The 23722-nt window shown below is 44.9% G+C and overlaps 2 protein-coding genes across 11 annotated transcripts in view; both read right to left on the reverse strand.

Annotated features, from left to right (window-relative positions):
* The window catches only part of LOC133116402 (calcium-activated potassium channel subunit alpha-1), a 173852-nt gene extending 173216 nt beyond the window's left edge, over window positions 1-636 (reverse strand). For all 4 annotated transcript variants that reach the window (XM_061225913.1, XM_061225922.1, XM_061225896.1 and 1 more), the window contains exon 1: window positions 378-636. In XM_061225913.1, coding sequence (XP_061081897.1) covers window positions 378-614 — 237 coding nt within the window. In that variant the 5' untranslated portion in view covers window positions 615-636. The remainder of the gene's footprint in view (window positions 1-377) is intronic.
* Window positions 637-6216: 5580 nt separating this feature from the next.
* dlg5a (discs, large homolog 5a (Drosophila)) overlaps window positions 6217-23722 on the reverse strand; it is a 62694-nt gene continuing 45188 nt past the window's right edge. For 3 of the 7 annotated variants that reach the window (XM_061231418.1, XM_061231417.1, XM_061231422.1), the window contains 20 exons: window positions 23379-23471; window positions 21928-22866; window positions 21570-21696; window positions 20538-20682; window positions 18933-19054; window positions 18618-18707; window positions 17975-18143; window positions 16905-16982; window positions 15932-16094; window positions 15432-15565; window positions 14882-15046; window positions 14075-14312; window positions 13401-13549; window positions 11896-12066; window positions 11121-11317; window positions 10404-10547; window positions 10004-10131; window positions 9604-9713; window positions 7942-8051; window positions 6217-7823 (listed from right to left, as the gene is read on the reverse strand). In XM_061231418.1, coding sequence (XP_061087402.1) covers window positions 7720-7823; window positions 7942-8051; window positions 9604-9713; window positions 10004-10131; window positions 10404-10547; window positions 11121-11317; window positions 11896-12066; window positions 13401-13549; window positions 14075-14312; window positions 14882-15046; window positions 15432-15565; window positions 15932-16094; window positions 16905-16982; window positions 17975-18143; window positions 18618-18707; window positions 18933-19054; window positions 20538-20682; window positions 21570-21696; window positions 21928-22866; window positions 23379-23471 — 3576 coding nt within the window. In that variant the 3' untranslated portion in view covers window positions 6217-7719. The remainder of the gene's footprint in view (window positions 7824-7941; window positions 8052-9603; window positions 9714-10003; window positions 10132-10403; window positions 10548-11120; window positions 11318-11895; window positions 12067-13400; window positions 13550-14074; window positions 14313-14881; window positions 15047-15431; window positions 15566-15931; window positions 16095-16904; window positions 16983-17974; window positions 18144-18617; window positions 18708-18932; window positions 19055-20537; window positions 20683-21569; window positions 21697-21927; window positions 22867-23378; window positions 23472-23722) is intronic. The other 4 variants (XM_061231423.1, XM_061231419.1, XM_061231421.1 and 1 more) reach the window with 3 other exon arrangements.

Raw genomic sequence — 23722 nt, forward strand, 5'->3', positions numbered from 1 at the left:
TGCATAAAAGAACAACACAGATATTCAGACTTAATAATTTTGTGTTATAATTATTGCGGGTAATATATAAAGGCATCCACAAATTTCCACTTTGTAACATGGCCAACGCTGATTCTGTGTTTTCCTGAGCAAAAACTCTCAGATTGGGCTTTAAAGGGAAGGCTAGCTCGTTGAACGTGGCAACATGACATATCAATTTAGTTTTGTAGAAGATGTATGCCAGGAGATCCTATCCCATGTCAGAGTGGTGGCCAAGACAATTACGAAATATATTTTATTATATCGTGGGCTTTAAACACACACAGATAACATACCAATGCCACATTCTGTCATCATTTAAACCAACACATAAATTGGTAATAAAAAAATAAAATTACCTTGCTTTTGATGTTGCAGTGGCAGCACACAGTCCACAGGTATTTGAGAGTTCTCCAGAGAAGAATAATAAAAAGACCCCCGAAGAAAGTGACCATGGACGAGGCCAGGAATGCCCACCACATGCGCTGGCCACTATCACAGGGCACGTCTGGTGAGAACGGGATGATCACGTCCATCTTTGATATAAATATAGATGACGGCTCCGGATTTCTGTTATTATTGATATTACTATTCATTATACTGCTGCCGATACCTTCTGAAACGTTTCCATCTGCTTTAGCTAGAATCCAGAGGCTTCGGAGAGCTCCGGCCAGCGCCCCCTACCCCACTCATCAGCCATATTGCTTCAAATAGCCTCCCTTCAATAATATTTAACCCGTTTTCTTCAATACAGATCGATCGCTTCTAAAAATCTGTGACGCACTGGCGAGGTTGACTTCAAACCCCGAACAGCTAATGTGTTGCCCACAACAAAACGCATTAAAACTCGCCCTAATGACGCCTGTAGGATTGAATTTTAGGTCAAATCAGGCATTTTCCAAACCTTCAGGTACAATTCCATTTCTGAGATCGCTTCATTTCGCAGCCGTAGTTGCTGCTGTATCTATTGTCGCTGCTGTTCTATATGAATGTTGACAAAAGACACTAAAACAAGCTTCTGTGCGACCTAGCTTTCTTCCATCAGGGACACAGTCAGGCAGCGACAATCGATTTCTCTCATGCGAACTCCACCTTGTCTATAACATAAATGGTTTTCAGCTGTGAAGATTTATTTCTTGCTATCAGTCGCTCGTCGCACTCTTCACATCTGTCAGGAATAAGGCGTTTTTGTTTTTATTCCCCGGAACGATAACTGTTATTTGGTAAATGTCGCCGCTCCTGTTCAGTCCATTCTGCCCGTGCACAGCGGCCAGCTGATAGAGGCTGTCAGATCTGCTCAAAAGATAGCAGGGAGATTTACAGGTAGGAAGGCGGAGCCTATCTACAATGGGCATTCAGCGCGGATATGTTTATTCCAACAAGCCGCTATGTATTCCTACGTTCGTACATTGTAGCTATCCAGATTATGCGGGGGTGCATTACTACATTGCTTTTTACTTTTATACGATAATAATTACATACGTCGTCTCCTATCCGTATTCCTTTTTTAATCAAAGTTCCAGTGCAATATCATGTATTGCTGGTTTTAATATTTTCCAGCCTACTAAACAGCATGTTTCAGTGACTAGAATACAAAACAAAGACGGCCGTCGCACTTTTTTTTCTTTTTCCTTTTTTTGCTTAAAAAAGGAGCTTTCATAATGGAAACAATCCGTTCAAACAAACAATTTACGGCATTTACACGAAGTATTCGGACATCTAAATGGAACTAATGGTGTTGCATTTCCATTCATTTTAAAACGTAGTGATGTAGTGTTCTTTTTGTTTTCTGGGAAAGATGTGATATTAGCGAGGCTTTTCCCGACACAGCCAGGAATGAAAACAGGCAACAGAAACAGGCTGTCAACACTCCACCCAAAGGCAGGAAGCGGGGACTGTGCTCAGAATTTGGGAACCTGTTGAGTAGCTGCAAGTTTGAGTTGCAACTATAAGAAAAGAAGGTCTTACTAGAAGACGAATTTTAAATCAACTGTGCGAAATGACGCAAACTAAATTATAATCATTTCAAAAACATTAATTTTACTGGCATGTGGGCGTTTACACGATATCTTAACGAGTCTAATTTATGGTATGTTTTTTTTCCAACACAGGATTGGTAATTCGTCGATATAGTCATTTGGATTATCCCTCGAAAGAAACAATAATTTGATACTTACAACGTGCCTGATGCATTACTGATTTCTCATTTGAAATTTTACATTGACAAATAATTGTAACCATTACGGGAACAAATAGGGGTCTCAGAAAGCGGCGACATTTGTGCCACCCATGGCAATACCTTGGTTTCATTACTGGGGTCTGCACTCCACCACAGGCAATTGGCACCGCGTCAGAGCAATTTTTGGAATCCCCTGCCAGTGGGTCATGTTTTGAAATTGACCCTTCCAGCTAATGAGTGTGCTTGGCCCAGGTCTATCCGCACAGGACAATGAGCTCATTTAGAATGTTGACACAATGGTTGTCATAGAGATGAGGAAAAGTTATACTGACATTTAAGCCTTTATGGTGCGGAGATAGTCTTTGAAGTCTAAACTATATACATTTATCTGATAAACAATACAATACATACATGGCAGTTCAATCTTCTTAGCCTTGAAACAGTGGATGCATGCCCTGAATGGTAATGAAAATATTTATAGAGCAAGTGCTCTTTTACTGTATATGTACAATCAACGAACCATGGAAAAAAAACACAACATAGGAATCGATTCCTAATTGGGGGAATTTTATTGAGGCCTGAATGAAAAGGCATTTCGTCAATCATTGCCTATGATCAGTGTTCATGTGGATTAATTTGGTATTGACCATAACATAAGGTGATATTTCACATGGAACAGTCACATGGAAATATCCTTACATCATCTTCACCATCATTATAATACGGCACGTCTCATAGCGGTAATGATATTTCAAGCACATGAGTTTGGGATGGATTGGCAATATAACTAGGTTCTTTACTCCCTCTAGTGGATCTGATACATATAACATTTTTTTAAAATCAAATACATTTACACATTTAGAAAAAAAGGGTATTCTGATCCACAAAAATATATATGGAATCTGGAGGTATATATAATAATTATTATAAACAGCAACCAAAAAACAGGGGGGTATAGCACAAAGCAGCATTACCAAGTTATATGGATAAGTTCACTGAGTAAAACCCAGAACAGCTGTTTTTACTATAGTACATGCTCCAGGTTTGGAAGTGGTCTAGGTTTTACTCCGTGATCCTGCTTCGTGATATTCCCCCCTGGTATTAATATCAAACTTCTTCTGTCTTTACCTGGCACAGTACATGGTCTGTTGAAGGTTTGCGAGTGCATATAATATGCAATACATTTTGTCACTGCATATTCTCCAATGCAATGACAAAATGTATTGCAAACAATAACTCCCTATATCGAAATGCAGGATCTTGGACATAAAAGCTGAGGCATTTTGGCCATCAGCATAAGGAAGAATGGCTCTCCATCTGTGCAGTGGAAAAGAGGGGTGAATATGACATATTGAAAGGCTTGGCCATAGCCATTTACAGTTCTGAAAATAACCCTTAGGACAGAGAGGGAAATATATATCCACCACAAACACTTAGACACAGTCACACTCTCTGTGTATTCACACATCCGTATGACCTGCCAACAGCTGTGTGGAAACAGATACCTCAGCGAGCCGCATTAACCTCAAGCTGATGGGGGGCATGATGCAGCGAGTCCACAGAGCCAGGGGCAGGGCAGCACTTACAGGGAACGTCACAGGGAATGCTGGGAAACAGAAGCTCGGAGTCAACATTAGCGTGACGCTTATCTCCTATTCCCCCTTACAAAATAATTCACTGCCAATGGCCTTTAAAAAAAATAATAATTTTTTATAAACAATGAGCCCAGTGCACATTTCTGAAAACCTCAAAAATTGCCATTTGGTCTTCATGCTTTAGGGTTTTTATAACTTCGGTGGATACTCATTTATCGGTCCCATTTGTTTTGGAAGGAAGCCATTTTTGCGTGCCATTGGCTATAATGGACATTTCATATTAAACTTAAATGCTTGTCTGACGACTTATTTTTTTGTAAAATGAAAAGGAATACATTTCCTTTGGTACAATTCATATTTGAAAATGCTAACAAATGATGAATTTATAGAAAGAAAAGGAAACAAAAACCGCAAGGTTATGTACAGTCACACGGAAGGACACGGCAAGAGAATGCACAGGGCTGAAGATGAAAATCAGTCACAATATAAATTTACCAGTCACAAAGTGCTCAGGTATCAGTGCTTGCATTGGGTTTGTCTATGGTGCAGGTGATGCAGAACTTAGCTTAACAACTTCATCAGCCTTTCCTTTCCGTCCTGTAAAGCTGAGATGCAGAAGACCACACAACCTTAAAGCTCACAGCAACTCCTGCTTAAACCAGTCATTTCATATTCCAACACTGTAAAATATTTATTCCACATTTTACAGAGGGGTCAGAGGCTTACAAATTGCCATAGCTGAGTGGCATGGATGTGGATGTTGCAATTAAACACTGCTGTGACCTTTCCAATAAGAGCATAATTCAGTAGAATTTACTACCACACTCTTCTAATGGAATTTTGAGAACTGTGTATGATGGTTGTTCATACCTCACTTATCCAACCATACCTGTTGAAAATATCCTTAGCCCAATTTGACATTGAGCTGGCAAGCATGTTTATGCAGAGACAAGAGTGTTCAGGAGCTTTCTGGAAATAGTATCTTTTCCAGACATTGGCTTTTCATGGGTATTCTAGCCTTTCTTTTAGATACTGCATGTTATCTCATGTCTGCATGTTCTGGCAGGACGATAGAACTCTTACTGAGGAAAGTTATGAATATCTTTCTGCAAAAATGGTTGATTATTTATTGAAGGCACACATTTCGTCTGGGCGGCAGCCAAGCCAACCAGTGACATCACTGTACTAGTGAATCGGCCTAAACATTGGCAACGTCGAAAGTAGTGATATCATTAATTTACTACCGAACCAGCCATACCATCCCTCTTCTCTTTAAATCAAGTACCACTTGACATTAATCACATTATCCAGCCTGGAATTTAGAGGATACAAAAGCTGCAATCGATTCCATTTCATTTAAACTTGAACATCTGCTGCCGTATTGGTTTTATTTACAACAACAGTCCCAATAAATTGGCACATGACCAGTTAGCATTTGAAAATATCCAGCCATCAGCTTGTTCGCTATGATGCAGCGCTTGCATCTCAAGTTTGCAACTAAGTTCAGTTAAAAGATTAACTAAAGCGAGCTAATGGCACCAAAGACGCTTTTCTTTCTTGTCCGTGATTTTATCTACCTCTTTTTTTTGCCACTATGCGTGAAATCAACAACGCACAACAACGGGTGCTTGTGCTGGTAAGGTAAAAACACATTTAGGAACTAACCTCACCGTAGAAACGTATTCCTTCTTTTGTATTGTCCGATAGTCGAAGAGGATATGAGGCGCAAGTAAATTCCAGCAAACCTGTTTAAAGCACAAGAGAACTCCAGAACACTACACATATTAGAATTAGCACTAGTAAACACCATCTGGGAACAAAACAAACACTGAAGTTAAAGGCTATAGGTAGTGTACAGCACAATACACAGCACACTTTATGCAAAATGGTTGATCGTTTGAGAAGTAGTTTAATAACAATAATGGTTGTGCCTCTGCATTAGCGAAATGGCCAACTACTTTACCACCACGAACGCTATATTGCAGTCTTTCAATAAATTCGATTGCATGTCAGTTTCAGACACATCCCCTTTCATTTTGATTGCAATTCATTGGATTGATTTCTTTCTTGAAATGTATGCAATTATACGAAATACCTCTAAAATTGATCTACACACAGACCCCTAGGAGTTCATAAGTGCTTTGCAATAGCAGACCTGTTAGTCTACAGTACCATAATGTGCAACATGGTTTCTCATTAGAACTCATGGATTTTACTATGGCACAAACAATTGCCATTTTAATTCTTGTGAAACCACATAGTTGAAAATATTTCACAGAAAGCATCTCGTGAAACATGGATTCCTGAATGTTTGGTCTTCACCTACCAATTTCCAGTGAACTGCTTTTACACAATTCATTTATCATTGGAATACTGGTCAATTTGGTCTAGTAAATTAACAAAAACAGAAATACCTAAACCAGGTTTTGTGGTACAGAAAAATGACTTTTATTCTCATTAATTTCTTAACATTTGATACAAATCATATTTTTAATAAAGAAAATCCCAATCAGAACAGTACCTGTCTGTTTCATGTATATCCTCTGTCATAATCCAACCACGCCTAGAAAAAGCATCGTCCCTCACATGAAAAATCTTATGCTAGCAATCCTGTGAGAGTTTGACATTAAATTTACTTTTAATTACAAGGCTCTTAATCTTTTAACCCAATAGTCAAACTTTAGGACATATTTTTCTTTGAAAAACTGTGCAAGAACACATCCCTTTTTCAAACAAGGAGCAGACTACTTTCTCCAATTAAGGTAAGAATAAAAGGCAATTGTATGCCAGGCAATAATGAAATGTCAGGAACAGTCGTGATATACTTAAATGTACACTTGCTTGTACAGTACAACTATAGTACCTAGAACATGATACAAAAATTATTCCATATCTAAATGCAACTCTGTGTGAAGGGCGCACAGATTCACAAGTGCAAAACAAAAGCAAAACAAATGGAGATACTGGAGTTTGGCACCACATACAGAGGGGGAGAGGGCATTGCATTGAAGACCGAATGAATCACCATTTACACATTTAACTTACTGTGCCTCATACTTGAATTAAAAAAACCCACTTAAATAATAAAAAAATCTATAACACTAACACAGATTAAACGAGGAAAAGTTTTAGAGTCATGCAAAATTGCACCAGGATGATGTTTTTCTTTTTAAATAGATACATTAAAAGAGACAAAACGAACAAATAAAAATAAAACTGAGGAAAAAAAACATGCTAATCTTTGCTAAGAGCTGACTACCGACTGCTACACTCTACTAGGTCCGTGACCTAGTTATTAGTTAATTAGACGTTAAGGTCATAGAAACGGAAATAAAGAGATTATTAAAACACAGTGGTCTGTCCTGTAAAGGATTGAACTGAACTGTTTTTACGTTATTCTGACGTTAAACCCAACCCCCAAGATAACCCTGTTGTCAAACACTCAATTTCTGAAGGCACTTCCTTGCGGCCAGTAAACTCTTCACTCACATGCATCGACGTCATCCCTGTGACAAAGTTTTATTTGGGGAGAGGGACTAAGGGGTCAGGGGGGCGGGACCACTACGAGAAAAGTACACATTCAAGTAAGCGTTACGTAAAAATACTCTGAAAATAGTCTGTTTTTGTAAACGAGTGTTTCAAATGCAGCATCACTAATAAAATCAGACGTTCGGAAAGGAGGGAGGGGAAAAAAATAAAAACTACGGAAACGAAAACGTCAGTGCTATACGAATGTATACGCCTGCAGAGAAGTGTAACTTAAGCGTTGTGTTACAGGTTATATCGATTGCAGTAATAACGTGTGAACAAATCACGGTTTGAGTATATTGTTCAGTGTATTGTACCCCTTCATTTAGTTAAGGTTTTAGTGTTTTTTTTTTTCTACATAGATGCGAGGCTGCAGGCTTCAGCGGCCGGGCTCCACTTCTAGGGCGATCCGTCTGGAATCCACAGAACTTTGTTCTGTTCTTGATCCACAATGGTCACGATTTGAGTGCAAATGTAGGACAAACTCCCGCCTTGGACAATACCTGGAGAGGATTAAAAAAAATAATAAAGCAGAGTCGCTCAGTGCCGATGCTTTACAGTATGTCACCACATATACAGCAAAGTAAGATTGTATAAAAAAATATATTTTTTAAAGCCAACCTGTGAAGAATTTGCTGTATTCCTGTTCTGTTTTCTGTGCAATCTCAAACTGTTCCTTGGAATGTTTTTGAGAGACTTTATCCCGCAGGAACACGGGATCTTTCTGCTCTCTGTTTGGTAGGAAGCAAAGATAAAATCAGATCGGCTCTTAACGTCAAACAGCATATTTACTACACAGATTTCTCTATTTTTCACTCCTTGTACAGCTTCACAATACAGCAACATCCATTACAGTACATAAGCAAGCCTGCATTGTACAATACATAAATCACAGACATTAATACACCGGTAAATACTTTAAAGAAGAGTACTAAAGCCACTTGATCCATTAAAAATGTAAATGGAAAAATGGAAGGTGAAAAAAAACGAAAAAAAAAAACGAGAGCTGGCGGTGTGGAACTGCATGCGTGTGGGATGCTCTTTAGCAGACATGAGCGGTGTCTATGGGTTGATTAGCGTTGCTAAGGGCTCACCGGAGCGGCCAACCACACTCATTTGCATATGTCCTTGAATGCTATAACGAGAAGGCGCCAACTGAACGCAATCCATTAGCGACAAGACATCATACGTTATGCTGTTATTATTAAATTACATACAATCAATATTTTATTACTATAACGATATATTATTGTTATCAAGTCAGTCGGACTGAGTCGTGGAATGTGGTGGCGCGAAGGTTCTCGTTGGGAGTGAAATGGAAACTTCTCCCACGCACCGGAGCGTGGGGGCAAGAGGGTAATGCAAGTTCTGCGGCCACTTGGCACTCACTCCGCCAATGATGAGCCTGGCTTAGTATAAATCACCAGACCAAACCCACCATTCGTCAGAATGCAACGTCTCCGCCGAACGAGCGCCTTTCAATTAGCCGCCGTAATGTCTTCACAAGCCCGGATTAAAAACACCAATGCGGGAGCTCTTCGAATTTACCTTCAGTTGAAACCCAATTATCCCGTAATGGCTGAAGACAGGTGGCGGAATTTCGTTCCGATTCTGCTTTTTAATTAATACTGTTCGCGGCGACTGGGGAGCAGATATTGCGGCTAGCGGAGTTTTCCGGAGCTTTGTAATGGACACGCTGCTGAGAGTACCCTACAGCTAAGAGACAAAGTGCTTTCCAGAACGAGGACTGTGTGCAAGTGTTAGGAGGGGAAAACTGATTCGCTGCACTTTTCTTTCATTACTTTTGGGAGACCAAAAGGGGATAACTGGATAAACCTTAATTCCTCTAGGGCTGTCTCAATGCCAGCATTTTACAGCTGACAAATTACGTTATTTTTAATACAGTGTATTTCCTTCGCAGATGCTAACCTGGTGAGCACTTCGCTTGAGGCTTCGGCGGTAGCGCTAGTAATTGACCGCCATCATATTACCATCATAGTTTTGTTTTTTTCCAACCTCCTTTTAGAGTCATAATTTAAAACATGTGGAATTTCTCAAAGGGTATGTTTGCAAAAAATAAATGTGTTAATGATGGATATACACCCAAAAATAAACATTTCAGAAAGTGTGGCAAAGCAAAATAAAAAATTGAAAAAAACGTCCATTGGAATGGGAAAAAAATGTCATAATGATTGAAACTTTCATATGGCAGTTAATAACACACTTAAAACGCAAAAGACATCTTACAGAAACAAATGTCTGTAGAAAGATGCGACTACTTACTTTATCTGCTTTGCATTTTTGTACCGAATGAAAATGACGATTGGGTAAATGTGAACGCTGTGAAGCCTTTCAATGGCGTGAGGTGCAATGTCAAGCAAACAGTGACAATCCTATGAGAGAAGATGACAGCACAGTTCCAGTACGCTTTCAATGGGCAATGAATGACAGCATACAGGCAGTGTCATCAAAAACTTTAACTACAAACAACTCTAGCAATTTGACAGAATACAATGTTTAAACATTTCAAAATTTACATTTAAGATGACAAATTTCAAATTTAAGCTCAAAATGTTGTACTATTATCCATACTTATAAGGCTTACTTTGGCTTCCCACACCTTTCTAGTTAAGTATTTAAATACAGAACATAGGGAGGAAGTTGATGTGGAAAGCTAGCGTACCTTCTCTGTTATTTCCTTAATTGAAGCCACAGTTGTCACATCAAAATGGCCGCTCCTTCTCTTGTAGTCGATGAACAGGCAATCCTTCACGCCACGCTCTATTGCTTGCTGAGAAGCCTTCATCACTTCTGAAATTCATCACAAATGAGAACACATCAGCTTTCTCAATCTGGGAAAACTTTTAATCCATCACCCAAATCAGTTTTCAAAGTTATGGTTAGCTCCTACCAGTCAGAGAGGAGACCTTTCACAATGTGCTCACAGAAACAAAACAGACCAAAACTCTTGCATGTACTCAATTCAAATGTATTTGGCAAAATGAATAATTCATGAATCTGTAAATAATCAAATCCTTTGACTGTCAGAAAAAAAATCCTTCTTTGCACAAGGGAAATCTCACCGAGAAGACATCGGCAGAACTTCCCTGGGGATTCCTTAACCAGCATGTCCTTAACAGCATCTACCAACGGACCCAGAACCAGGACTGGTCTGGGGGCGGTACACTCCACCTTCTGAACCCTCTGATAGGCCAGGCTCACACAGTCTGCCAACCAACAGCACAACAGTACATCTTAACTGACACATTTCAGTTGCCAATGAAAACAGACAGCCATAAAAATTCTTCTAGGCTCAAATCTTCCATAAAGGCAGCAGGTGCTTTCAAGTCTGTGAAATGTGGGAGTCCATGTATATGGCAGTGAGGAACAGACACACTTTATCTCACTGTAAAAGTGCCACCATTAAGACATTTTAATAGAATGCCAGGGATTTTCTGGCGAGCACTCCACAAGGTTGACACCTCTAACCCTTTCAGTCCCAAGCCCAGAATGAAGTGGGTCCACCCAAATCCAAGGTCACTTAACAATATGTAAAAACAGCAAGAAATGTACATACAGGCAAAATCATACAGACGGGAGGTGTAAACACAAACAAATTGAAAGGGTGAGTTTAGATGAGATTATCTGCTTCCCTGATGCATAGGGTGGGAGGAGCAGCCTCAGAGAAAGCCCTGTTTGAGTTTGGATCAGGTCTTTGGGATGGGGAGTGTGAGGAGTGGAGGCGTCTTATATTGCAGAAAGCACAGCGTCGGTGTCGGACAGCGGTTCGCGGCGCTCACCCTCCAGGAAGGGGATGGAGTCGGTGCTGATGGCGTCCAGGGCCAGCAGGTCCTTGCCGTCTTTGGAGCCGCTGCGTTTGTGCTTGTGCTTCCGGCGGAAGAAGGACCTCCGTGCGGCCGCCGAGAGGGTCTTACTGGAGCCGTTCTCATCCTTCAGCTCCGACATGCTGTGTCTGCGGTAGAACTCCTGGTCCATCCTGCCGAACCACGAGAACAGGCACAGAGTCAGGAGAGTAGCACAGTCACAGTCAGTTAATGAGCAGTCAGGATAATAACACAGTCACAGTCAGTTCATGAGCAGAGTCAGGAGAATAGCAGTCACAGTCAGCTCATGAGCAGAGTCAGGAGAGTAGCACAGTCTGTCCAAGAAGCTTACTGACATCTCACAATTATTTTACGATGTGTTGCACCAGCCATAATCCTGTCATGTTACTTCTGCTATGGACAAGGTTAGCATAGGATTAGCGCTTCTCAGAGCCATTGTAGTCTTACGGTAATCAGCTAGAGGGCGCTCACGAGTTAAACACCATCAGATCTGTACTCTTGGGTGCCAAGACATTCATAGCTTAATTTTATTTAGCTTAACAAGAGCCCCACTTTATTAAGCGTCACATATGGTGGTATTTATATGGTTTTTGACTACATGATATCCAGCATATGGCACATATTGCACTCCCAAGGGTGGTTTAGGTAACAGTAAAAGTTGATGACTTGTGTAAAAGAGACATCAGCCCTTTGCACCAATAATGCTATGTCAAGAGGAAACCGCACTTACATGTATTTGCTGGGGATTTGCCCTCGCTCAAGCTTCTGGGCGTTCTCGTCAAGTTGCCAGGCCATCCAGTACCCAAAGTTGCCCTTTGGTAGAGTGTCGTCCACGTACAGGATGTCATCCTTCTTAAAACTCAGCTCCAGCTCCATTTCCGCAACTCTGTCATAAAGTGCTCTGGGAAGGGTGGAGAAGGAGAAGGAGAAAGAGAGGGAGGTGAACTGTGGCATTTTGTGAGTGTTTTGTGAGAGCATTTTGATCCATACTGTAGGCCCAACCCTGTCCCAGGAGATCTACCACCCTGTAGGTTTTCATTTCAACCCCAATTTGGCACACCTGGTTCTGCCAATTAGCAGCTCAATGAGATCTCCAACTGCAGAATGAGGTGCACCTTGGCTGGGTTGGAGTGCAAACTTACAGGACAGTAGATCTCCAGGAACATGGTTGGACAACCCTGGTCTAGCTGTTGAATGAGGTGTGCTTTGTTAGGGTTGGAGTGAAAACCTGCAGGACAGTCGATCTCCAGGAACAGGGTTGAGCAGGCCTGCCCTAGCTGTTGAATAAGGTGTGCCGTGTTAGTGTTGGAGTGACGGTAGATCTCCAGGAACACGCTTGGGAATCACCGTTTTACGGTCGTTCATTTGAGACCCGTTTGGGTTGCCAGCTCGTATTTATGGTGGATTGCCTCAGAGCGAAAAGCCAGGGAATGGTGACAGCTGCGATGTGATTAATGACATTTACACAAAACAAACACACAAGGCTATTTCTGTGTGGCAAAGCATGTTGAAATGTTTACTTTGCCTGAACGGGGCAGGCATCACATGTGGGTTGTATGGGCTGTTTAATACATATAGAAACAATAAAGAAAGAGCCATCTCGTATTACATCTAGCATGTAACGACACAGATGAAGAGAGCAATGTGTCGTTGACACCTACACAAACAGCCGCTGAACGTGTGCCAGTTGCATTCTCCCCAGGGATACTTACCAGCTGTGAGAAACAGAGACTTTAACTCTTTAAGGGTATATTTCACTTTGGTATAACACAAGTACATTTACTGGACCTTCTTTTTCTTTAAGGCCCAAAACAATGAAAATGCATCAGATATTAAACTCAATTTGACATTAGTACTCCCTGTTATCAAGCCATTATCCACCATAGTTAGTGTGCGCTTTAAAGCTATTCATTTCAGCTAGGTCACAAAAATGAATGGGAGTGAATGGGACCCGAACTAATTTGAAGATATGGCCATACCACTAACAAGACGGCAGGGACAGATGATGTTGCTAATATTCACTCAATGCAAATAAAATGGCGGTAAGCTCCACAAAATGACTCAGATGCTGAATGCGATTAGAATGTTCATATGTGAACATTCTAACGCTGATGTAACAATCGCTACTGGCAACTGGAAGTGATGACCAGTGGAACACTATTGTAGAAGTTCTAGCACAAATGGAAGAACTACTACTCTAAGGGCTAAACTAGCAAGAGGCTAACGGTTCGGTACCTTATATAGAAACCGTCTCCAGGGGCGTCCTTGAGCGCGGTGAACTCGTCGATGCGGTGCTGGACCTTCAGTGTGACCGTCTCCGCAGGCTTCAGCATCTCCAGGTAGGCCTCCTCCGCGGTCTTATTCCGCATGGGGACCGAGCAGTACTGTTAACCGACAAACCAGAGGCGATGGCAGCGCTTTCAAAAAGAATCTCCCGGCCGCAGCTCAGAGCGCGGTCGATTGACAAAAACAAATGTTTGTACACGGTTCACCGGGCACCCCGGAATCGATTTTCGCTCCCGACAGATGGTGTTATAGGAGAGTGTATCCCAGGGAAACGCTGCTGCAGCACAGTGCAGGACAAATGCTTACAGGCGCAGAGCCAAGGGCGGACTAGCCAAGCCAGGGACTGGAGTCACGAGTTTCTCCCACTCCACATCCAGGCTGCCCAACCTGGAGATCTACAGTCCAGCAGGGTTTCACTCCAACCCTAACAAAGCACACCTCATTCAACAGTGAGAGATCTCATCGAGCTGCTGGTAGAATCAGGTGTACCAAATTAGGGTTGAAATGAAATCTTACGGGAAGCTAGATATCCAGAACCAGGGTAGGGCAGCTCAGTTTTATTATTGGCGTGTGCGAGGGAGCAGAAATATGAAAGGATGGTGACGGATGTTCTTCCGCCCTACCTCCAGAATCATGTCCCCGGGCGCCAGGCCGTCGGCCATTTTGGCGGGGCTGTCATCCTCCAGCTTCTCCACGAAGATGCCGTGCATGTTCCCCCCGCAGATCTGCACCCCCAGCTCCACCTGCGTCTTCCGCAGGGTCACCGTCCGAGGCTCCGGAACCTTCCGGGCCGCCTCGCCGGACATCCTGCGGGGACAGACGCGGGCGTGGGTGATGGGGTGATGGCGGCGCAGCTTGCGACTGAAGGCAAATGGTAAATGGACATTTATATGCAGTTTTCATCCAAATGCAGTAACAATGAATGATGAATGCCACACATATAAACACACACACGCACATACACACACACATATGGTGAAAGGCTGCCAACCAAGGCACCAATCGGCTCGTCTTGCTCATGGACAACTCGACACACCCAGGGCGGCGGGGTCGAACCGCCTGCCCTCTGACTGCCCTCTGACTGCCCTCTGACTGCCCTCTGACTGCCCTCTGACTGCCCTCTGACTGCCCTCTGACTGCCCTCTGACTGCCCTCTGACTGCCCTCTGACTGCCAGACAACCGCTCTTATCTCCTGAGCCCAAGGTACTTGGAGCCTGGAAGGCAGCAGCTTTTAGAACTAGACTGAATCATAACAGATAAGCAAACTAGCCAGCTCAGCAACATAGATACAGATAGATTTGATAATAATACATGATGTGCACATCATCTCTGGTGGACTGAGCTGCCCCTGCTGCCTTCCAGGTGTCACTGAGGGACGGACCGTACCCTGGGCCCCTCTCCTGAGCTAACGTGGCCCCCGGTGTCTCACCTGACGGAGCTGCGGGGGCTGCTGGTGGGCGTGGTCTGCTTGGAAGGGGGCGTCATGGTGCCCTCGTCCTGCTCGCTCAGGGTGTCGATGGTGGAGTGATTGTCGGGGGTCGTGGCTCCACTGCCCAGGGGAGTCGACTGATTGCTGATTGGTTCCATCCGTGAGCTAGCAGAGCGGCAGAGAAATGACCGTTATGAACAAAAAGCTCTGTCCACTCACTGATATTATTTCACAGGAGGGGGAGAAGGCCTCACAGTAATGGACACCCCCCAAAACAATTTGATGACCTGTGTCGAGGCTAAACAGCTGATCAAAGCAAGTCATGTGACCACTTTTCCACCTACAATAGCTTTTTTCTTTTGATGTTGGTAATTCCATGAGAAAAAAAAAACCCAAAATAAAAAAAGGTCCTTTTGCTCTACTAACCAACTAATCAACCAAAGTCCATGACCAGAGTCAATCAGACTTCTAATCAATGTCAAATAGGATATATTTGTATCTAATGAACATCAGCATTTTTTATATTAAAATGTGTTGAATGGGGTCGTACCTGGACCGTGAGTGGTTGCCCAGCTGGTACATGTGTGGGTTGTACTGAGCCAGGATGGTGATGGTGTCGCACTGCTGTCCGATGATGAGCCGGGCTTGCTGCTCAGTGGCATTGCGCAGGTTGATCCCATTGTACTGAGGAAACAAGAGGCAGTCCTTACATCGCTCACAAGAACTGCTACTGCACAGGATGACAGGCCTACATTATACCTCTCCACACCTTCGAGTAGCACATGTGGTCTGTGCCAACACGGCATTATGGGTTACGTAGTTTCATTTAGTTTTCATTTCGCTCACTACAGCACTATACATTCTACAAATTCTCAGGGACTTGCTCTACACCAACTGTCAGTCACTACTTCTATCAAATCACAACTGTGTTGGGCGGGGCCCAACTGGTTTACCACTAAGCTATAGAACCATTGCGTTGATATTTAGATTTAGAGAGAAAGTTCCTGATGTAATTTTTAAATGTAACAGCCAGACTAGGGTGGAACGTACCTCCAGCAGCTGGTCTCCGAACTCCAGCCCTGCCTGGTGGGCGATGCTGCCCCCCGTCACCTTGGAGACGAAGATCCCGCCGTTGTCGCCGCTGACGATGGAGATGCCCAGAGGCTCGGCGCCTTTGTGCACGATCACGTTCCGCGGCTCCTCCAGGTACGGCCTGCCAGGAGGGACAAAAACTACGGTTAGCCAATCACGCTCCGTTTCACTGTACTGTAACACACACACACACACACATCTGAAAAGGACACACATACCTTCATGCAGGTTGCTTTTTCTCTGACAGAATATTGTTAAATATGAATAAATATGTTAAATACGAAAGCCAATCATATTGAGTGAGCGTCGTAAACAGGACGACTCAAGCAACAGAGCAGTAAAGTTAAACTTACTCATTGTCTTTCATCAAATGCCCTTTTGCAAGAACTTTTACTGACTGAAATCTCAATTTCATCCCTCTCTCCACCATGCAATATCATGCAGTCACTCTAAATGCAACAGAACAGGCATGCAACCTCCAACAGGGAAACAACACGGGGAACTTATAAAGGGACACTTCATATGATTTTCTAATTAAGAGCAAACCTTCGAAATCCATAAAAGCTAAAAGCACGGAAATCGTTTTTTTCTTTACGAGAATTAAATCAATTCATAGAAGGGCATGTCCCAAATTCTCCATCTACACAGTTTTCATCCACTTCCTTGGAAGACGGTTTATCGGATGATCCGCAAATTAAAATTTAATTTTGCGCGTATCCATTTCACACAGATGCAACCAAACGCACACCCCTGGGGGGAAAAACGTGATGAAATCTCAAGCGTGGGGAAACCTCGTCAGGCGAGCACACGACAGACGTTATGGGGACACGCACACAGACGGGACGGGTCACTGCAAGCGGGAGCGAGCGAGCGGGCGGGCGGGCGCTGTTTTTTTGGGACATCCCCCGTTTGCGACTGGCAGAGAACAAACCTCAGGCTTCTGAGAGAGGAGAACCTAGGCCTAGGAGCCAGGGGGATTCTGAGAAAGGATCTGTTACGGAACAGATACCTGGAAGATTCACAAGAGCCAGGGTAGAGGGAAGAGAGAGAGAATGAGAGGACAGAAGCTGGAAGAAGATGTGCAAATATACATGATGGGAATGGACAGGGAGAGAGAGAGATGAGAGTGCATGATAGGAGTCCTGAAAACAGCAGAGATCACAGTGCCAGACAGAAAACCACAGAGTGAGAGGGAACAGTTTCCATCCTGACTGGACTATTTTTAACCCTTTAAGGCGTGAGGTGACATATGTGATAAGAAAGTTCTGAACGGAACATCCTAATGCTGACGTAACGATCACTGCAAGTAATTGAACGCAATGAGTTCAAGAACAGTGACTTAAATTTCTGGGGGAAAAATAAAAAATAAATCTGTGAGATTAGCTCAGATCGGTAAATTATTCTAAATCAGGTTGTACAGAACAAGGGCCGGTTCACTTCAGGATTTTGTGCAGACTTCTGCTCTTATTTAATTAGCTCACTCATCTTGATCAGACAGTTGCATAAGGAACAGCTAAAGCTGCAGACTGCTCGTGCTTTTACTAAGATCATGTGCAGGAGGGAACCAGCAGAGTTTAGTCCGGTCCTACAGGTCAGCACGCAGACTAGACCTCTAGGACCAGACTTGTGCATTCTTGGCCTGAATCTTCATTCCTTGTCCTGGCGGGCCGCAAGGTCTGCTAGTTTTTTGTGCAACCAATTGAGACCCAACAAACCAAGTGAGGAGAGTTAAATGTGCAATCAACTGCTGTAACTGATCAAATAAGTGCCGAGTAACAGCAAAAACCAGCAGACCCTGCGGCCAGCCAGGACCAGGAATGGAGACCACTGCTGTAAATAGATGCATTACATAACATAGGACTCAGAAGTGACACTTTAGCCAGAACGACTTCATGCAACATCACTGCATTCTCAGAATGGCCAGAAACGATGTCAGACCGAGAGTTACTGGGCAAAGGTTCAGTGTAGTAATTAAACGTGGAGGTGGCAGTGTTTGAGCACCTGTCTTTCCTGCGCTCTCCCATTGGGACAGGACTGACGGATATCCTCGGCAGGGTGGAGATGGAGCTCTGCGATTGGCTGCTGGCGAAGGAGGAGGTCTCGATGTTGAGCGGGGACTGGGGCGGGGTGATGAGACTGGGGCTGCTGCACTCGGAGTGAGAGAGAGAGCCTGCGGAAGAGGGGTCCATTCAGCACACGGCAGCCGCCAAATCATCACTAATACACCACGCTACAGACTGAAATAAACTGCCAACAAAACGCTAACTGGGGTGCTTGACTGCAGTGAATTCTTGGGGGGAATCCTATTCAGCACACAAAACCGACCAAATCATCACAAATCCAGAGCCTTACAGACTTAAATAAACTGACAACAAAACACTGATATGCTTGACTGCAGTGAATTCTGGGGGGGATTCCATACAGCAAACAAAACCTGCCAAATACTTCACAAATCCACAGCTTTTTGGACTGAAATAAACAATAATGGTAACAAAGAGCGGCATTCTTCCTGGAGGTCCAGCTTCCTGTAGGTTGTCACTCTAACTCTGAACAGAGTGTTTGAAAGGAATGGTCCAGTTATCAGCTGCTGCACTCACTTTCTGTTGGAAGGTGTTGTGGGAACAGCATGGGGCCGCACACGTACCTCTGTCGGATCCCAGCATGGACCGGGGATATCGCGGAGTGGATGGGATTTTAATCCGCTCTGTGCGGTACTGCAGATTACTCGACGAACCTGCGGGGAAGGTCAACAGGCTTTGAGTGCACATGTACATGCGTGCGTGAGCACACAACCACACACATACACATACATAGACACACGCCGATACCACAGAACATGTATGCAGTCTACTATATGATGATTCCTTTTTACTTTTTTTTTTCCAATACTTTAGATACCGATAACATGAGCGTGTGAGAGCGTGTGAGAGCGTGCGGTGTGACCCGGGGCGGTACTGACCCAGTCTGGCGCTGGAGGGCAGGGAGTTGGTGCCGTGAGGCGTTCTGCTGCGGGATGGCTCGGAGAAGTCGCTGGAGCGCTTGTGGCTCAGGTCCAAACTCAGACGGCCCTGATGCTGGGGACTGCGTTTCAGAAGAGTGGGTCAGTGGGTCTCAAACGCAGGTTTTCATTCCAGCCAGTTAATGCTGCCTTAAACCATTCCAATTACTCATTCTGCCATGATTCTAAGCAACAATTATTTAGATAAAACAGATCTCATTGCTGATCCTCCGCAGCGTTGCTATAAAGAGGCTGAAAACTCAGCCTTGCACCTCCGTGGCCTTACCGTCCAAAGCTTTGAAGCAAAACATAAGCAACATTGTCCTCCTTAAACACTTTCAAAATACTGGGCTCGGCAGTCATTGACCTCAAGGACTGCTATTATGCAAGACACGGGGAGAAAGTTAATGCTTCTTTAAACAGGTTTCTCAGATATGAGAAAGTGCACAGAGGTTAGACTGCATTCAAGTCTAAGTGGCCACACTTTTATTCACTGTGCTACAAAGGTTTACAGGGGAAACATGAGTGTATTTCCTGATAGGTATAGCGGCCTATGATCTATTTATCACTCTTCTTTACTTTGAGAATCCAACTGAAAGGCCTTGATAAGGAAAGAGACAAGACAGTTCTGACCTCAGTTTAGATCTCACATGCAGAAAGTACAGCAGGACAGGTTTTTAAAGTTAGAGATTCACCCTGAGTGGTTCTGGTGTTGGTAAAGAGCTCTGTAAAGATTCAGCCTGTGTGGTTCTCATGTTGGTGGAGCACTGTTGAAAGATTCAGCCCTTGTGTTTCTGGTGTTGGTAGATAGCTCTTTAATGATTCTTTGTGGTGCTGGTGTTGGTGGAGAGCTCTTTAATGATTCATTGCGGTTCTGGTGTTGGTGGAGAGCTATTTAATGATTCATTGCCGTTCTGGTGTTGGTGGAGAGCTCTTTAATGATTCATTGCGGTTCTGGTGTCGGTGGAAACTCTTTAATGATTCATTGTGGTTCTGGTGTTGGTCGAGAGGTCTTTAATGATTCATTGTGGTTCTGGTGTTGGTGGAGAGCTCTTTAATGATTCATTGTGGTTCTGGTGTTGGTGGAGAGCTCTTTAATGATTCATTGTGGTTCTGGTGTCGGTGGAGAGCTCTTTAATGATTCATTGTGGTTCTGGTGTTGGTGGAGAGGTCTTTAATGATTCATTGTGGTTCTGGTGTTGGTGGAGAGGTCTTTAATGATTCATTGTGGTTCTGGTGTTGGTGGAGAGCTCTTTAATGATTCATTGTGGTTCTGGTGTTGGTGGAGAGCTCTTTAATGATTCATTGTGGTTCTGGTGTCGGTGGAGAGCTCTTTAATGATTCATTGTGGTTCTGGTGTTGGTGGAGAGGTCTTTAATGATTCATTGTGGTTCTGGTGTCGGTGGAGAGCTCTTTAATGATTCATTGTGGTTCTGGTGTTGGTGGAGAGGTCTTTAATGATTCATTGTGGTTCTGGTGTCGGTGGAGAGCTCTTTAATGATTCATTGTGGTTCTGGTGTCGGTGGAGAGCTCTTTAATGATTCATTGTGGTTCTGGTGTAGGTACCTGGGGTGGGAGTGTGGGTGGCAGATCTGGCTGGGCACTGAGGGGCAGTTGTTGGTGTGGACGCGGTGGCTCCAGGCGGTGTAGATGGGGTTTCTCATCACGGCCGTGACCGCGGGGCAGGGGGCCAGGCCTCGGTGAGCCGAGTCTACAGCGACAACATAGAGTAAAAACCCAAAATGAAAATAATTAACATGGCACACACGCACCCGACGTCTCTCTCAAACCTAACCAAACCAGACAGGGCTGGGGGGTCTGCACCCCGGAGACAGCCGCAGGAAGTGTGTCATGACTTATGCAGCGGAGTAGCGCGTTTATCCCCGCGACGGGAGCAGTGAGTTCATTCCATGACGCCCGTTTCAATTTACGCACATAATCCTATTAGAAAGTAATGGAAGAATGCGACAGGAGTCTAATCACTGGGAGAGTTCTGGAGACGTATACAGGCTGTAAATAAACCTCAGGCAGACCGGAGAACAACAGGAGGCCTGGAGAGGGCGGCGTGAAGCTGGAGCTCATACATATTCAACCAAGCAAGAAAATACATAAAAAACAGCTTCGTGATAAACAAGCTGCACACACGGATGCTAACGGCGCTTAGAATGGTGATGTGTCGACAGCTGATAGGGCATTTGCGCTTTCGCAATCAACAAGCCTCTTCGGAGGTTAAAAAGATGTCCGATTTCAATTAACAGGGTGCTAAAGGGAGACAAGGCACCCAGGACTGTGCCCTCAGCACAGAATGTAGAACAGTGGGGACGTGAACAGTGGTGTACACGCGGCAGTTTTCTTAGCTGTAGTAGTACAAGCAATATTAATGGTAGTACCACTAGTAATGACCAGTATTACCACCAGTAATACTACCTGTACTGCTAGTAGCCTAGCAGCATTAGTAGCAGCAGACCGGAGATGTGTGATATAAAAGCCTTGATAAGGCTGAATAATTAAAAAGGCGACAGAGACGCGTTGTGATAGAGCACTGAGGTGTTCCTGCGTTGGGGGAAGTGCAGGCGCCCTGTCTGCCGCGGTACTCACGTGCCGCCATCGAGCCGTTGTACGCCGGAGGGGCGAAGCCCACGCTGTGCCGGTGCGAGCGTTTCGGTGAGTAGCGCATCATCTCTCCGGGCTCTGGAGACTGCTCGTCGTTAGAGAAGCTCTGCACCTGTGGAAAAAACCCACTGACCCCATTAGACACAATAGCGCAAGAAAAATTATCCCATAAATCTGTGTGCGCGCATGTGTGCGGGACCGGGTGTGTGTGCTGTTTTTGTAATGCAAGTTATTTGAAACTGGCTGTGATCTAAAGTGATAATATTTTACTCTGGCAGCAAGCTAAGCGCTCCCTGCTGAATAAGTGAGGTTGGAGTGAATAAGCAGGGCTTTGCGGACTCGCCTGCAGTGCCGGGATGGGGATCTGCAGGGGTGTCATCTTGCGCCTCAGAGCGGGGGCAGATTTGGGCCTCTGCCTCTTCACCTCTGGCTCGTCCCCCCTCTGCCTGCTCAGGTCCTCCTCGCAGGACTTCCTGGAGCTCAGGACCTTGCAGTCGCCCCCGCCCTCCATGAAGTAGTGGTTTCCGTTGCGGTCGCGGACACCCTCCAGGAGGCCCTCGGGCTTGGGCCCCAGGGTGGAGGGGGACTGGGCCGGGGACGTGGGCGGGGAGCCCGCGGTTACCGTGGAGTCGGAGGCGGAGCTGCTCTGCTGCTTGTGTTTGAACTTGAAGGAGTCGCTCCGCGTGGGCGGGGTGGGCGGGGCCTGCGCCATCTCCGCCTTCGAGGCCTGCGGGGAGTGGTACTCCAGCTTGGAGGGCGTGTCCGGCCTCTTGAAGGTGTCGGCGTCGAAGATGGACTTCCTCTGCTTGGGCACCTTGAATATGGAGAGGTGGGCGGTCTCCGACCCCGAGCCCCCGCCCACCACCATTTTGGGCCAGGTGCCGCCGCTGTGCTTCTGGGCGGGGCCCTTCTCCAGCGTGGTCTCCACGGTGATGCAGTCGCCGGCCGAGGGGTCGAAGGTGAACTGCCGCTTGTCGGGCTCGGGCCTCCCGTAGCAGCGCTCCTGGAACACGGGGCCGCTGAAGGGCCCTGGGCTGTGCTCAGGGCCCGGGCGCAGGGGGAGGGGGCCCCGATGGCACAGGGACGCGTCCTCGGGGTCCTTCTTGCCATCCCCCCCGCCGCCGTCCGGGTTGAAGATGTCCGTTTGGGTGGAGCTGTTGTGTTTCAAGTTTCGGCAGTTGCGCACGTGCACCTCCGAGGAGTGGAGCCTGCAGTTGGAGCTTTTCTCCGCGTCACGCAGGTTTTCGAAAATGTTCTGCCCGGAGCAACTCTGCGGGAAGAACTGCCGAAGAGAGAAAAGAGAGAAACTGAGCGACCGTGACCTTCAAAAGTATTCAGAATTATTGGGCTTTTAAAAACGTCTTGACATAAACATTTTCAGAAAGTTGTTCTTCACAGAAACAACGTGAAGCTTTGCCAACACAATAACGAGGTAACTGAACATTTAACTTCAGCAGCAGGAAAGATCAATCCCTTTAATAGTCATACTGCAGTTCCCAAGGAGCAAGCTAGTTTGAGGAGCAGACTGCCATATCACTGGTAATTTGTTTTGAGATCACAGAGTTTGTTTTCAGAGTTCATTCTGAGATCACCAAGAGTTTGTAAGAAATCCTTAAGCTGCTTTCACATGATCAGCATCAAAACGCTCGACACAGCATCAAGCCATTAAATTCCTATGGAGAAAGAGTTGAAGCCCAACTTGGCAGCAATGCTTGGGTTAGAGCTCACAGAGTTGGTTACAGATCACAGAGAGTTGGTTACAGGATCATAGAGAGATCATAGTTCAGAGCTCACCTTCATTAGCGAGAGACTGAGAGACTCCCGGCAGTTCCGCAGCAGGGCCTCGCACTCACTCAGTGATTTGTTATCTAGTGCAATTCCGTTTATCTGGGAGAGAAAATTGGGTCAGTAATTCACATCAAGCAGAGCCTGACGGGCCTTCAGTCCCCTTCAGTACCGGGAAAACATACTCAAAACCAATCAGGGAATTTCACTCTGGTGCAATGGGACAATGTACAAATTACAAGCTTAGAGCCTATGAGAGCGCACGCACTGTGCCAAAATTAGCGCCGAACCCATTCTGAGTCATACAATTAACAAAGGTAAACTTTGAAGTTGAAATTAGGGTCTCATACACA

The sequence above is a fragment of the Conger conger genome, chromosome 2, assembly GCF_963514075.1.
Source record: "Conger conger chromosome 2, fConCon1.1, whole genome shotgun sequence".
In the NCBI taxonomy this organism is placed as follows: Eukaryota; Metazoa; Chordata; class Actinopteri; order Anguilliformes; family Congridae; genus Conger; species Conger conger.